Source organism: Macaca nemestrina, chromosome X (genome assembly GCF_043159975.1).
Source record: "Macaca nemestrina isolate mMacNem1 chromosome X, mMacNem.hap1, whole genome shotgun sequence".
NCBI lineage: Eukaryota > Metazoa > Chordata > Mammalia > Primates > Cercopithecidae > Macaca > Macaca nemestrina.
In genome coordinates, this window is record NC_092145.1 from 147,044,514 (window position 1) to 147,059,697 (window position 15,184).

Genomic DNA, 15,184 nt, shown 5'->3' on the forward strand with positions numbered 1-15,184 from the left:
GAGGGATGAAACATTTGTGAGCACTCAGAAAAAGTGAATAACACAAAGAAATAGTTTCACCAAATTCAAGTCAAGTCGGACCACCACACTTCCTTTTCTGAGCACACAGCTGGTAAAAGCTGTAGGCCTGGATATATGGAATTCAGTTACTATACATACACACATGGAACTATCAGATCTGAGGGACTGAATGTAACTGCAAAACATACGATCTGTTCCAGTATTAACAGCTTCTCCAAATTATCTATCTGGTCTTACTGTAGCCTGATGATAGCATCTCATTGGTCTTTTCATCCTAATGTTTAATATTTCAAAAGCAAAACCCTAGTGTTTGTTCCTCTTAATTTGTACCTTCTAATGCTAGGTGATATCCCCTTCACAAACAAGAACTCTACTTGGCAATGAACATTAGAATATTTAGACATATATTTAATAATTCTTTTTAATCTCATCACTCTGAATATCCAAAATGAACATGCATTACTTACAATTCAAAAGCTTCAACTCTTTGCTTCAGCTCTGCTTCTCTTCCTCTTAGCAAATCCATATCTTTTAGTAAAAGCTGCCTTTGAGCATAAATTTCTTTTGTTTCAATCTGTATAGAAAAGCATTAATTTTTAGCAAGCAAGCTAATGAAAGCAAAACAGATTTGAATGAATATACTGCTTCCTAAATTCCAAAAAGCAAAGTACAGACATTTAGGATAACAATTTCACCTTCAAGAGATTCTAACTCAAGGTATGCTTTTTGCTTATTCTAGCTGCATAAAAATTTACTCCCCCAATGACTGTTAAACTACCATTACCCTATAGTCCTAACATGCCATGTGTAATTTATGCTATTTAGTTAACATCTCTCAGTCCATTATCTAAAAAAAAAAAAATTTTTTTTTTGAGACAGGGTCTCTGTTGCACAGGCTGGAGTGCAGTGGGGTGATCCTGGCTCACTGCAACCTCTGCCTCCCAAGCTCAAGGGTTCCTCCCACCTCAGCCTACTGAGTAGCTGCAGGCACTACAGGCACATACCACCAAGTCGGGCTGATGTTTTGTATTTTTGTAGAGATGGGGTTTTGCCATGCTGCCCAGGCTGGTCTTGAACTTCTGGGCTCAAGTGATGTGCTTTGCCTTGGCCTCCCAAAGTGCTGGGACTACAAGCATGAGCCACCAAACCTGGAGCCCTTACCTAAATTTTGGCATGTTCCCCAGGAAGAAAAATTAAACAAAATGTACATTCAGCAACAAAACTCCAAAAGAATCGAACCCCCATAGTTTTTAGTGGTGGTGCTGTCTGAATGTTTCAGTTCATGGGTCATTCTGACTCAGAGTTAGCAAGCTCATATGAACTCCTAAAAGAACGGGCCATCCTTCCATTTGTGTGTTCACAGAGAAAGAATTTACTAACTACCCACGACATGTCAAGCAGCATACTGGAAACTGGATATAAAAAGGTAGACAGATACAGTCCTCATCTCTAAAGACCTCACAATTTAGTCAAGGAGTGAGAAACAATCACACTAAGATGTGATGATTTTGTAACTGAAGTACATAGAGAGTGATGCAGGAACAAGGCCTAAATGAGTCGCTCAGTGGGAGTCAGGGAAGGCATTACCCAGGTGACATCCAAGCTGGGTCTTGAAAGACAGTATGGTTTTGTCAGGGAAAGAAGGGGATGGACAGTCCAGGTGAGGGAATAAAGATATGGTGCTTTTAATGAGGATGACAATCTTCTTCAAAGCTTTCAGATAATCAGAGTTAAACAAACAGGGATCTAGTCAGTCACCTATCTTGAAGATGGAGTTATTAGTCTAAACACAATCTAATCATCTCAAAGATATGTGCTTCCAACATTCATTTTTATAGCTGAAGCAAGCCCAATTCCCAGAAATGCTATACAAAATTTTAGAGGGGGTGCCCTTAGCATTATACAACCAGGTCTTATTGAGAAGCCCCAAGCAAGAGTGGACACTAGGGGGAAGCATTCCTACTTTCAACATCTGACAGCAGTAGTTCTGGATGTATGTTGGAAATAGTGCGGTAAATCTAGTTTGGTCTAAGACACGCCCTTGGGAAAGGAATATGATCTTAAAGGAGTAGATCCAATCCCACTTGCCAACATGGACTCCCTCCCACTCTTCACCCTCTCCGTCTCCTGTCCAGTTACTTTCTGGGGTGACAAGATCAAATGGTCACATGGATGACCCTTGTGGCCCTGGTGACTCCTTTACCCCGGGGACCTTCATCCTTGCTCATTTCCATGGCTCTCTCCAATGGCAGCATACTGCATTTGGTTCTAGTCTCCACCTGAAACCTCATCCTGCAATTCTATATTCTTGGACCATCCTTATTCTTCCAACTACCAGTCTCTCTAGATCGAGTCCTTGATCACTGACACTGCCACTCAATCCTCCCTTTCCCCCAGAAGCCACCTGCCCTCTCCTCTGCTTCCCTTCACTACCCAAGAGAGCCCCAGAATCTTCAATTAAATAGGCTGCCTTTCTCTAGTCAAATAAATTAGGCTCTGAAAAGCTCCACTTCCAAAGCATCTCCATTTTTCCACCCTCACTGAAAGGGGCAGAAAGAGATACTTACAAATCCTCCCCAGAACTAGAACAGAAAACTCACCTACAAGCACATGGGTTGATCTCTCTCAATTCCAGGCTCCCCCAACCACAGCTGAGCCCTCAATACAGGTGATGAGTCCTCTCTGCTTTAAAGGGCTGTTCTTCCCTTATCCACAGGAGCTACTCTGCACCTCCAATCTGCTCCTAAAACCAGAGATCTAACCCTCTAATCTGCCTGAGGAGATGGAGCTTATTTAGGGTATGTTTCTCATAATGCCAACTTGATTGTTCACCTCCACAGTTCTTCCCTTTCCACCAGTCTCAGAGGAAGCAAATTTGTGTATCCTTTTCAAGGCCCATCCTTCTGTTTGCACTCTTGGCCCCAGTCCCTATTGCTCTTCTGGGGCCTTGTTCCATCAATTGTACCATCCTGTTCCTGGATCTTGAGCCAACCTACTAATAGCTGCAGGAAATAGCCACACATAAAATATTTGTAAATACCACCTCTTGGTGCTTTTGAATTCTTTCAAGGGTACTCTTTTCCCGAAGAACGAGGGCTTCAGATTTTGCTTGACAGGCTTTCTCAAAATCGTTCTGGAACATGGCTAATTCCTTCTCATACTTTTTTTTCGCTTCCATTTTAATTTTTGCTATCTCAGTATCTTTAAAAAACTTCAACTGCAAATTGATCACAAAAAATTAAAAATACTATCATACTATTAAAAAAAGGAACAAGTTCTCTCTTTACATCTAGGTTTAACATAATGCTCTGCCCAAATATATTTATTTCATCTTTAGTTTTATTTCATTCACTGTATTTGTGGGATTCACTCAACAGGCATAAACAAATGTCATCAGAAATAAAAAAATATGTGCACAACAGTATAGTATCCCATTCACTATTAAAAGTTCTAGATATTTTCCCATATACCTAAGGTTAAGACTTTAGAAGACAAGCAAAAACATCACTCTTATTAACGGTAACAAGATAAAGCTTACCTTTTGACACATTTCTGCCCGAAGTTGCTCTTCTATTTCTCTCTTATATTCATTTAGCTTTATTTCTAAAGATTCGAACTTGATACGCTGAGGGTAAGCATCTGCAAACTGATCATCAATAAGCTGAAGCTTCTCAGCTATTAAAAAATAACACATCAAATTAGGACATAGAAACATGGTCAGGTGTGTAAGATGCCAGACCTCTGGTTCAAAAGAGCATACTTAGGTGAAAGTGTAGGGATGTCTGCAACTTACTTTGAAATACAAAAAAAGGAAAGTCGATGAATGGATGGACAGATAAAAATGATGAAGCACGTATAATACAAGCATAATAGTGGAATCTAGGTGGTGGATATACAAGTGTTCACTAAAATTGTATCAACTTTTCTGTATGTTTGAAAATGTTCATCATAAAATGTTAGAGGACAAAGAAAGCCAAGAGTACAGTTTAAGTCAGAAAACACTGGAGTCTTTTCCTACTCTCTAAGTGCTAAGACAGAGAGCTCTTTATTGGACTTCAGTTAAAGCTGACTTACACATTCAAAACAATAACTTTAAAAAGAATCAAAGATCATGTACATCAACGCCTCCCCTTTACAGATAAAGAACAAATGCCGATACAGCTTAGTAAGTGACTACATAACAGCATAACCAGGATTAAAGTGAGGTCTGCTGACTCTTTCTTCCCTTAGTCCACGGCCCTCAAACAAACTATGGATCAGAATCAACCACACAGCAAAGTGCAAATCTCAACCCACAGTACAATCTCAACCATGTATAACGCCCACCAAAAAAGTATGCACAGATCGAAAAAGGTTGGCAGAAGTAGATTAAAACACTGATAGTGTTTATCTCTGGTAGGGATGACTTTAGACATGTTTTTCCATCTACTTTTCTATATTTTCCAAATGCTGTCCAATACAGGACTCTCCAGCCACGCGGGGCCATTGACACTTCAAATGTGACCAAATTGAACTGAGATGTGCTTTAAATGTAAAAAACACATGAGATTTCAAAGGCTTAGTGCAAAAACTAAATGTGAAATATCTCATTAGTATTTTTTATATTGAATACATGTTGAAATAATATTTTGGATGTATTGGGTTAATATTATTAAAACAAATTTCACCTGTTTCTTTTTACTTTTTTCAATGTGGCTGCCAGAAAATTTAAAATTACATATGTGGTTCACACCACTGAACAACACTGCTTGATAATTAGCAAGTAGTATGTTTCTAATTGAATTAAACCTACACTTGATGAAAGGCATAGTCATCTAATACATTTTATGAACTATGAACTTATCTTCTTATAAGCTACTGTTACTATTTAAGAGTAAGGAAGGGCCAAGAAATCCATTAAGCATATCATTTTAAACAGCTGTTTCCCATCTCTACTGAGCACAAAACTGATGGACAGGATGGTATTGTAGACCAGCTTGATAGTACAAAAAGCTCTAGATCATGGACAGGAGAACTTGGACTCCACTATTAGTTCTGATGCAGCCTGAGTGTTTCCAAGTTGCTCTTCCTCTGAGGACCTCGGTTTCCTCAACTATAAAATGAAGTGATGAGCCAGTGACTTCTTTAGTTCTTTGCAAAGCAAGTAGTTTAATCTTCTAACTGGGTGGCTGTAAAGTTAGACAAGACACAAGGAAGAACCTCCCAGTTAAGAGAAGTCAAACTCAACAAGGAAGAATATGGGCCTTTGAATGCCTGCATGATTCGGCCAATGTAGCCCTGGCATTTATGAGGCTAGGGAATGACCCTGGAGAGCACTTCCTGATCCCCCATGATGATTCCAGAAGAAATGAATTCCCTTGTTGCCTGCAGGTTGCATCCCTCCAGTTCAAGCAGCAATCACACAATATCATAAATCAGATAATTTCCTTCATTCAAAATGAAAACAGCAGAACTGAAATTAAGAAAGGCTGTAATTACCCAGAGAATCTCTGCTAAGTGTCGAACTTGTCTGAGTTTCCATATTGCAACTTTCTTTAGCTTGATGATATTCTGCCAATTCTTTTAAAAAATGCATAAGAAAACCTAAAAAACATAATGCATAAGTTTTGTTTCACAACTTTCAACCACTGCTCAGTCACTGTTTATACAATCTTAGTTTTATGACATTACTATTTTTTACATTATATATCTTTCCTTTTTTTAGAGACAAGAGTCTTGCTCTGTCACACAAGCTGGAGTGCAGTGGTGTAATCATGGCTCACTGCAGCCTCAACCTCCTGGGCTCAAGCAATCCTCCTACTTCAGCCTCCCAAGTAGCTGGGACTAGAGGCACACACCACACCCCCCCATACCCAGCTAATTTTACTTTTCGTATAAACAGAGTCTCACTATGTTGCCCAGGCTAGTCTCAAACTCATGCCCTCAAGCAATCCTCCTGCCTGGGCCTCCCAAAGTGCTGGGATCACAAGCATGAGCCACTGTGCCCAGTCATATCTTTCAATAAATTTGAGGAAAAGCCTTCCCAAGCCTGATGCAAAACCTGGAAGGAATAAGGAGAAATATTTATCAATCTAACTGCATAAAAAGTGAAAGCTTACATATGGCATAAAATAAAAATATAACATACTGGGAAAAATAGTTGCAATAATATGGAGGCATAACCAAGACTAAAGTGATGACATTTTCATAACATCGAAGAACTCTTACAAATCAGTTAAAAAAAAAAAAAAAAAAAACAGAAAAATGGGAAAAAACGTGGACAGTGCGTAGAAAAAAATAGTCAAACAAAGATGAACAAAATTTTTAGATGCTGAATAAACATGAACAAAATCATAAATGCAAATTAATACAACGGAGAAACCACTATTTTCCCTATAACACTGCTAAGATTAAAACTTGTATAATGCAGGCCGGGCGCGGTGGCTCAAGCCTGTAATCCCAGCACTTTGGGAGGCCGAGATGGGCGGATCATGAGGTCAGGAGATCGAGACCATCCTGGCTAACATGGTGAAACCCCGTCTCTACTAAAAAATACAAAAAACTAGCTGGGCGTGGTGGCGGGCGCCTGTAGTTCCAGCTACACGGGAGGCTGAGGCAGGAGAATGGCGTGAACCCGGGAGGCGGAGCTTGCAGTGAGCTGAGATCTGGCCACTGCACTCCAGCCCGGGCGACAGAGCAAAACTCCGTCTCAAAAAAAAAAAAAAAAAAAAAAAAAAAAAACTTGTATAATGCTAAGTGTTGGCAAGGGAGTGGATATATAGCTATGCTCATTCACTTGGGAGAGAAATTTGCCAGTGCTTATATATATTTGAAATGCATGTGCCCTTTAGTCATTCCACTTCTATGAATTTACACAGCTATACTTTTATAAGGGCACAAAGGGTGCACACTGCACAATGGTCTGCACATTGGTTACCTGTAATGGCAAAAAGCAAACAATAAAACAACCAAATCTCAATCAATAGGGGGTTAAATACATTCTTTAAAAATAATTAGTCTATACTGCTATAGAAAGATATACTGGTGGATTAAAAAAAGCAAATTGCATACAGTATCTATGATATAATCTTGATTGTGTTTTAATTACAAATACATAATTTTAACCTCAGTTTTAGAAGGATAAACAAGAAACTTAAATCTAGTTATCAGTGGAGTGAAACTGTTAATTCTAATTATCAGTGGAGCATGAGATTAGAGAACATGGGCAGAAACTTCTACTTTGCTTTCACTTTATATCCTTCTGAATAGTTTGAGACTTTGTCTTAAACCACACGCATAAATTACTTAAGAAATGTTTAGTTTCCTGGAACTAAAAACATTAGTTAGCTCAGCACCTTTTCCCCCACCCCCACCCCCACCCCCTTCAGGGAGGGGATCAGATTGTTTTGTCACTGTCTGCATTCCATCCTGGGATCACCTGAGGTAAATTTGCAAACATTAAGGTTCACTCTTGATGATGTAACGCTCTATGGGTTTTGACATTGGGTCTTTTCATTCTCTTAACAGTGTCTTTTGGCAGGGTGCAGTGACTCACACTTGTAATCCCAGCACTCTGGGAGGCTGAGGTGGGCGGATCACCTGAGGTCAAGGGATCAAGACCAGCCTGGTCAACATGATGAACCCCATCTCTATTAAAAACACAAAAAAATTAGCCAGACGTGATGGCAGGCACCTGTAGTCCCAGCTACTCAGGAGGCTGAGACAGGAGAATCACTCGAACCCAGGAGGCGGAGGCTGCAGTGAGCTGAGGTCGCACCACTGCCCTCCAGCCTGGGCGGCAGAGTGAAACTCAATCTCAAAAACAAAACAAAAAGAACAGTATCTTTCACAGAGATGTTTTTAATTTTAATAAAGTCTAACTGATCTACTTTTTTCTTTCATATATCTTGCTCTTGGTGTTACATCTCATCACGAAACCCAAGATCACACAGACTTTCTACTGTTCTCATCTGGAAGTTTTATAGTTTTGCATTTTACATTTAGGTCTATGGTTCATTTTGAGTTAGTTTTTGTGTAAAGTATAAGATCTGTGTCTAGGTTCACTTTTGTGAATATGAATATCCAATTGTTACAGCACCACTTGTTGAAAAGACTATCTTTCCTCTATTGAACTGCCTTTGCATCTTTGTTAAAAAAAATCAATTGACTATATTTGTGTGGATGTATTTCTGGACTTTCTAATTCTGTCCCCATTGATGTGTATGTCTATTCTTTTGCCAAATGCAGATAAGAATTTTAACTTCCAAAAAGCAAAGGGCCAATATCCAAATTTTCTTCCCTCTTCCAAATTTTGTGCACATCATTTTCTGGATATTGTCAGGCCTCTGAGTCAAAGCTCAGCCATTGTAACCCCCATGACCTGCACATATACGTCCAGATGGCCTGCAGGAGCCAGCCGAAAAAACACAGAAGAAGTGAAACAGCTCCTTCCTTAACTGATTGACCAACCTTACGACATTCCACCATTATTACTTGTTCCTGCCCTGCTCCAACTGATCAATCGACCTTGTGACATTCTTCTTCTGGACAATGAGTCCCATGATCTCTCCACCATGCACCTTGGGACCCCCTCCCCTGCTAACAATAGATAACCACCTTTAATTTAACTTTCCACTGCCGACCCAAGCCCTATAAAGCTGCCCCTCTCCTATCTCCCTTCACTGACTCTCTTTTTGGACTCAGCACACTTGCACCCAACAAGGCTGTTTATTCACTTTATAAAGTTTATTCACTTTATAAACAGCCTTGTTGGGTGCAATGATCTAAACAGCAATGATCTCAGCTCATTGCAACCTCCGCCTCCCCAGGGTTCAAGCGATTCTCCTGCCTCAGCCTCCCAAATAGCTGGGACTACAGGTGAACGCCACCATGCCTGGCTAACTTTTGTATTTCAGTAGAGACAGGGTTTCACCATGCTGGCCAGGATGGCCTTGCTCTCCTGACCTTGTGATCTGCCCACCTCAGCCTCCCAAAGTGCTGGGATTACAGGCGTGAGCCACTGCGCCCAGCCATGGAAAAACTGTTTTTAAGGATAATGTATCTACATAGATTTTTTTTTTCTTTTGAGATGTAGTCCAGCTCTGTCACCCAGACTGGAGTGTGGTGGCGCTATCTTGGCTCACTGCAACCTTTACCTCTCCGGTTCAAGCGATTCGTCTGCCTCAGCCTCCCAAGTAGCTGGGATTACAGGCACTCGACACCACGCCTGGCTAATTTTTGTATTTCTAATACAAAATTTTTGTATTTTAGTATAGATGGTGTTTCAACATGTTTCACCATGTTGGCCAGGCTGGTCTCGAACCCCTGACCTCAAGTGATCAGCCAGATTTGCCCTCCCAAAGTGCTGGGATTACAGGCATGAGCCACCGTGCCTGGCCCATAGATTATTTCTTAATATCCCTTCAAGCCATGAAATAATAGTTAAGTAAAAGATACTAGCTATATACCTCAGAGTTATGCTAATATGGTAGTCACTATGCATGTGTAGCTAATTAAACGTAAATTTAAAATTCAGTTATTCAGTCACACTAGCCACATTTCAAGGCTCAATAGCCACATGAGGCTAGCAGCTACCACATTAAACAGCATAGATATAGACATTTCCATAATCACAGAGTTACACTGGACAGTTCCTAGAGCACAGAATATAGGATCATTTACCATACTGAACTTCAGTAGGGATGGTCTAGTTTGTGGGCAGCCCAGAATATCTTATGTTCCAATTTATTTATCCTCTGCTAACATTACTACCAAGAGACTTGGCAATTAAGTCACAGACTTAATGGCTGGCAGGAAAATAAGTATTCACATGATTAAGTTCTGCATGAATTGGCAAACGAACAGAAGAATAAAGGAATGTCCTTGTGGGGATGATAGCAGTGCAGGCAACAGACAAAATCCAAGGGTGTACCAAAACAAAAGGACTATTACTAACAGCTTATTTTAAAATACCTAAAGAATAACTATGCATCAAAGCCAAGTTGCCAGCTTATGTTCATGCTACAAAGCCCATCATCAAGTCTAACTAATGGTCTGAAACCCACAGTAGTTATGGACTCTATGAAAGGTTGTTATCAAGGCCAAAATTAAGGCAATTTATTAGGTCTATATAAACATTTTTGTTTGTTTGTTTTTGAGACGGAGTTTTGCTCTTGTTGCCCAGGCTGGAGTGTAATGGCATGATCTCAGCTTACCACAACCTCTGCCTTCGAGGTTCAAGCAATTCTCCTGTCTCAGCCTCCTGAGTAGCTGTGATTACAACCATGTGCCACCACACGTGGCTAATTTTTTTGTATTTTCAGTAGAAACGGGGTTTCTCCAGGTTGGTCAGGCTGGTCTCAAACTCCCGACCTCAGGTGATCCACCCGCCTCGGCCTCCCAAAGTGCTGGGATTACAGGCGTGAGCAACCGCGCCTGGCCTGTATAAACACTTAAGAACAAAAGACATATAACACATTACTGAATACAACTCTCATTCTTTAAGGAAATATTAATACATCTAATACCCCATCAATTATACTTGAGAGGGATAGCTAGTATACAAAGACACTTGGCCTAAAAGTTACTAGTTTTTTGAGGTTTTTTTTTTTTTTTCCTGCCGAAATGTTCCCAACAGTGGGTATTTTTACAAACAGTATCTTTCAGCGTGTCTGTAGGGCCTTTGATACTGTCTGCAGTTTTCTTATTTGAATATCTAAGTTATTACAAAAATGGAAATATGGGGGAAATGACCTGCAGAAATCAAATAATTTAAATCAAATTAAATTTTACTCTTCTCCTTAAAAGTTAGCTTAATTCTTTTAGAGGAAAAAGTACATAGAAAAATGTTGCTGTTCTCTACAAAGATGATGGCTCCTACCTTTTTGATTTTCTTTATCAGATCCTGAAACCTGTTAAAAGAAAATATTTTACTTTTATTCAGCTATTCAGTTATAATTAACAAACCAAAGTAGATTATAGAAACTGAGCCATCGTACCAGTGATTTGTAGAGACTGGAAGTAGGGTTGATTTTAATGAGTTGTAATAGATCCTGCATAGTAAATACCTTAAGAAAAAAAAAAAGGTTACTAATTAGACATATTGTTATATCAGTGTTTAAATGATAAATCAGGATGTTTCTGAATATGAAATTAAGAAACATCCTTCAGATTAAATAAGATTATAACTATGCTAATAAGGCAAACTTAAAGCTCTTACAGTTAAATAAGTTACTATAAACATATCAAGGTCAAAAGGACAAACTATCTTTACCATGTAATTAACTTCTAAGTACTTCACATCAAAGATATGTCTAACAGAAATGTTTAATGCCTTACAGATGACACTGAAATATCCAATGAATACATGACTGAGTTCCTGGGTCATTCAATTACAATTTTTTAAAAAGTATTCATTGTTTAAAAATGTAAATAAATTTTTACTGTCCTTAAAACCATAATTATACTTAAAATATTGTTAAACAGACATTTTTGGTAGCTATTAAAATATATTTCTACTACAGTATATACCATTCACTATGTCTGCTCTGAGAACACTGATATTTGTTTTCAATTGGTTTTCCTTTAAAGAAAATATTCTGCATGGGCATTTTACATTAGTAGAAACCGTTAAGTTGTATGAACGAGATTAATTCCTGCTATGTAATTATGTAATTGACTATTATACAATAAGCAAAAGTATAAAGTGATTAGAAAGTTAGAGAATGATGTATCAAAAATGAATTCCAGGCCAGGCACGACGGCTCACACTTGTAATCCCGCCTCTTTAGGAGGTTAGGCAGATCACCTGGGGTCAGGATTTGAGCCCAGCCTGGCCAACATGGTGAAACGCCGTCTCTACTAAAAATACAAGAGTTAGCCAGGTGTGGTGGCAGGTGCCTGTAATCCCAGCTACTTGGGAAGCTTGAACCCGGGAGGCAGAAGTTGCAGTGAGCCAAGATTGCACCATTGCACTCTAGCCTGGGTGACAGAACAAGACTCTGTCTCAAATAAATAAATAAATAAACAAATTCCTAATATCAATAAATAAAATTTGGTTGCTTATGAAGAAATGCAAATTACTTAAGTTTTCACTCAAATACTGTATTTCTTGTGTCATTAAAACTTTGGAATATGAAACTTTTGGATAATTACAGAAAACACAAAGAAAGCAAAAACATATGAACAACAACAAGAGTGAAATTTATTTTATTTTTGACACAGTCTTGCCCTATCACCCAGGCTGGAGTGCAGTGGCATGATCTCGGCTCACTGCAACCTTCGCCGTAAACTATGGTCTTTGGGTGATAATGACATGTCAGGGTAGGCTTATAGATTGTAGCAAATGTACCACCTTGATGCAAGATGTTGACAGTGAGGGAGGCTGTGAGTGTGTAGTGGCAGCAGGCATATGGGAATTCTCTGTACTTCCCACCTAACTTTGCTGTGAACCCAAACCTGCTCTGAAAAAATAAAGTCTATTAAAAAAAAAACAAAACACACACATATCTACAGGGAAAGTCTGCTGTAACTGCCTTTAAAATAATAAAGTAGTACTAATGTTCAACAGTAATGGTGAAGAAATATAGTTAAAATAATTAGAAAAGTAGTAAAAAATAAAACAAGTCTTTTTAATATTTGAGAACTTTACAGATTTTTTAAATTACATATTTCTCACTTATCTAATTACAAAGAAAAGAAACATCTGAAGAAACTAGTGCAGGAAAAAAGAGCTCATGTTAGAGATCTAGATTTACCACCCTGTATTGCCCCTTAAAAGTTACTTGAGCTTGGGCAAACTGATTCACCTCTCCAGCGTCTGGTTCCTCATCTGTAACACACAAAACATCTGCAGCGTGCCTATCACAGTGCCAAGCTTACAGTAGGCATTCAGCAGATTGGCAGAATCTTATTAGACAAGATAGAGGATAGATCAATTATAGGTCTGGAACATTTAGAGATTCTATATATCACTATTTTACATGAGACTAAATGAGATGCCAAAAAATTAATTTCAAATTTAGTACCCACTTATTATATAACAAATATATTATGTGCAGGTACAACGTGAATTCAAAGAGGAACTAGAAATGGACCTAGTCAAGGAGCACTTAGCTATCATGCAGCACTTTACTGTCAGCAGAGGAAGAACCTGTTAATAAAAAATTCAAAAATAGAAAAGGAAAGACTTTACCTTTTCTTTTGCCAAACCACTTTCTGGAAAGAAAACAGAAAGTGAATATTCATAGCCACATCTTTGTAAGTGATCTGCCACTAAAGAGTTAGAGGCGCCTATTAAGAGGGAGCTCCCTTCTACTGAAATGGACCGAGGTTGCAGTTCTCCACTCAATACAGGGTGCATCAACTCATGAATTAGCTGGTTTCGAAGTTGTGTCTAGTGCAAAATAAAAACAAAAATAAAAAAGAAACACAAGGGAAAGAAATTTCAGCAGGATTGTTTCATTAGAGATATACACAGATGTGTCACATTCATTGGAAACCTTCCTTCTATTTCCATAATGGTTCTAGATCCATGGCCAGAAGTTAGGAACCTTTCCCTGCACACTTTGTCTTACCCCGTGAGACAAGCAGTCCAGTGGGTTCTAGAAAAAGCTTTCTTTCCCCAGCTTCCAAATGAAACGGGTGGTTAGCCAGATCCGCTTGCAGACTCGTAACTTCACTTCCCTAGAAGCCCATTTCAGCAGCTTACGATTGGGATATTAAGTATAGGAAAAATTTCTGCCACTTCATCACACCTCTGTGGACTGTTGGAGAATATAACCAAAATATTCAACAACAGGGGACTGCTATATACATTACAAAAATATCCAAAGATAAGCCTGTCGCCACTGAAAATGAAGATTTCAAAAAACTTTTAAGGAAACAGGGAAATGCTCACCATATAATTTAAATTAAAAAAGGATACATATACAGGATATATCTACGTATTTTAAATGTAAAATATGCTTTTGAAATGCATATTGCAATGAAAACACGCTGAGCTAATCCTACTCCTGGCTGTTAATCCAAATATAAAGTATACTAATAGATATTCGCTGCCCAAATTAAATATTCATACATTTCAATATAGTTTAAAGATGAAATTTTTCATTTCCGAAACTATTATTAAGCAGTACACTAGTATTTTCTATATGGTGTCAATGTCCTTCATCCAACTGTTTTACAAATCCACTTACTAGTTTAGGAACCTATAAGCCATATTTATAAAACAAGCCTAATCTTACTGTGTTCATTATATAAACATTTCCTCCTATCTTACTGTCAAATTCAATTAATTATTTGAATATGCTCCTTTAAGACTACTCAAACTCAACATTTTCTCAAACGTTTTCAAGAGACTGTAATGTTTCAGGATAGAGAGTTATTCGGGAATATAAAAATGTAATTGACCATTACAATCTATGTATCATACGATTATTAAAACCTAAACCTTGACTGAATTTTAACTACTTGTTACAGGTTACACTTGTAAAAGTTATGACACAGATACGCCTAAATCCGATACCTTGAGTGTGTCCAGTATACCCCGATCCTTAAACGTCTGGTATAGCTTTTTGCGCAGTTCATCTTGACTCAACACATCAGCCACGGGGAGCATGTTGGACTAGAAGACAAAATGGTTACAGGTTACCTGCGGGGCAGAGGCGTGAACGTCTGAAAACAGACCAGTGGCCTCCGGGGAAGCCATAAGAGGCCTAGCGGGGAAAGGAGTTTTAACGAACACAAACAAGACTTCATTTCCGCCTGTCCCCGAGAAGGGGCAGGTGTGTCTACCTGAGCCATCATCAGGCATCAGCTTCCTCCGAAGCTCGCCTCGCTCGCCCCGCCGCGGCCCGAGTTTAGTGCCCAGCCTGGGCTGTGGGGCCAAGACGAAGGGGAATCCCTGCCCTCAGAGCCCTGCCTCTGTCCCGGGGGTTCGGGAGGAACAAGGGTGCTGAACGTTCTCTGCCTCGCACTCCCAACTAGGTTTTCTAGCAAACACGCGAGCTTCCTTTCTTCACGGTTCTGAGGCATGGGTGAGGACCCAGGCACGACTCAAAGACGGCTGGAGGGCGGGGGCCCAGAAACTAGGGACTGAAGGCGGCAAGGTATGACCGCTTCACAGCCCATCCCGCAACTTCCGGAAACCTGCTAAGTACAGCCTTCCCTCTCTGAAGAGCTATGG

The 15,184-nt window shown here is 39.3% G+C and overlaps 1 protein-coding gene across 9 annotated transcripts in view; it reads right to left on the reverse strand.

Annotated features, from left to right (window-relative positions):
- LOC105478275 (OFD1 centriole and centriolar satellite protein) overlaps nt 1–15,181 on the reverse strand; it is a 34,475-nt gene extending 19,294 nt beyond the window's left edge. For 2 of the 9 annotated variants that reach the window (XM_071088588.1, XM_071088586.1), the window contains exons 1-9: nt 14,794–15,180; nt 14,525–14,623; nt 13,193–13,393; nt 10,998–11,066; nt 10,880–10,910; nt 5,500–5,604; nt 3,560–3,696; nt 3,065–3,238; nt 489–595 (exon numbers count right to left, since the gene is read on the reverse strand). In XM_071088588.1, the coding sequence (XP_070944689.1) occupies nt 489–595; nt 3,065–3,238; nt 3,560–3,696; nt 5,500–5,604; nt 10,880–10,910; nt 10,998–11,066; nt 13,193–13,393; nt 14,525–14,623; nt 14,794–14,805 (935 nt within the window). In that variant the 5' untranslated portion in view covers nt 14,806–15,180. The other 7 variants (XM_071088587.1, XM_071088585.1, XM_071088592.1 and 4 more) reach the window with 6 other exon arrangements.
- Between the last annotated feature and the right edge of the window lie 3 nt (nt 15,182–15,184).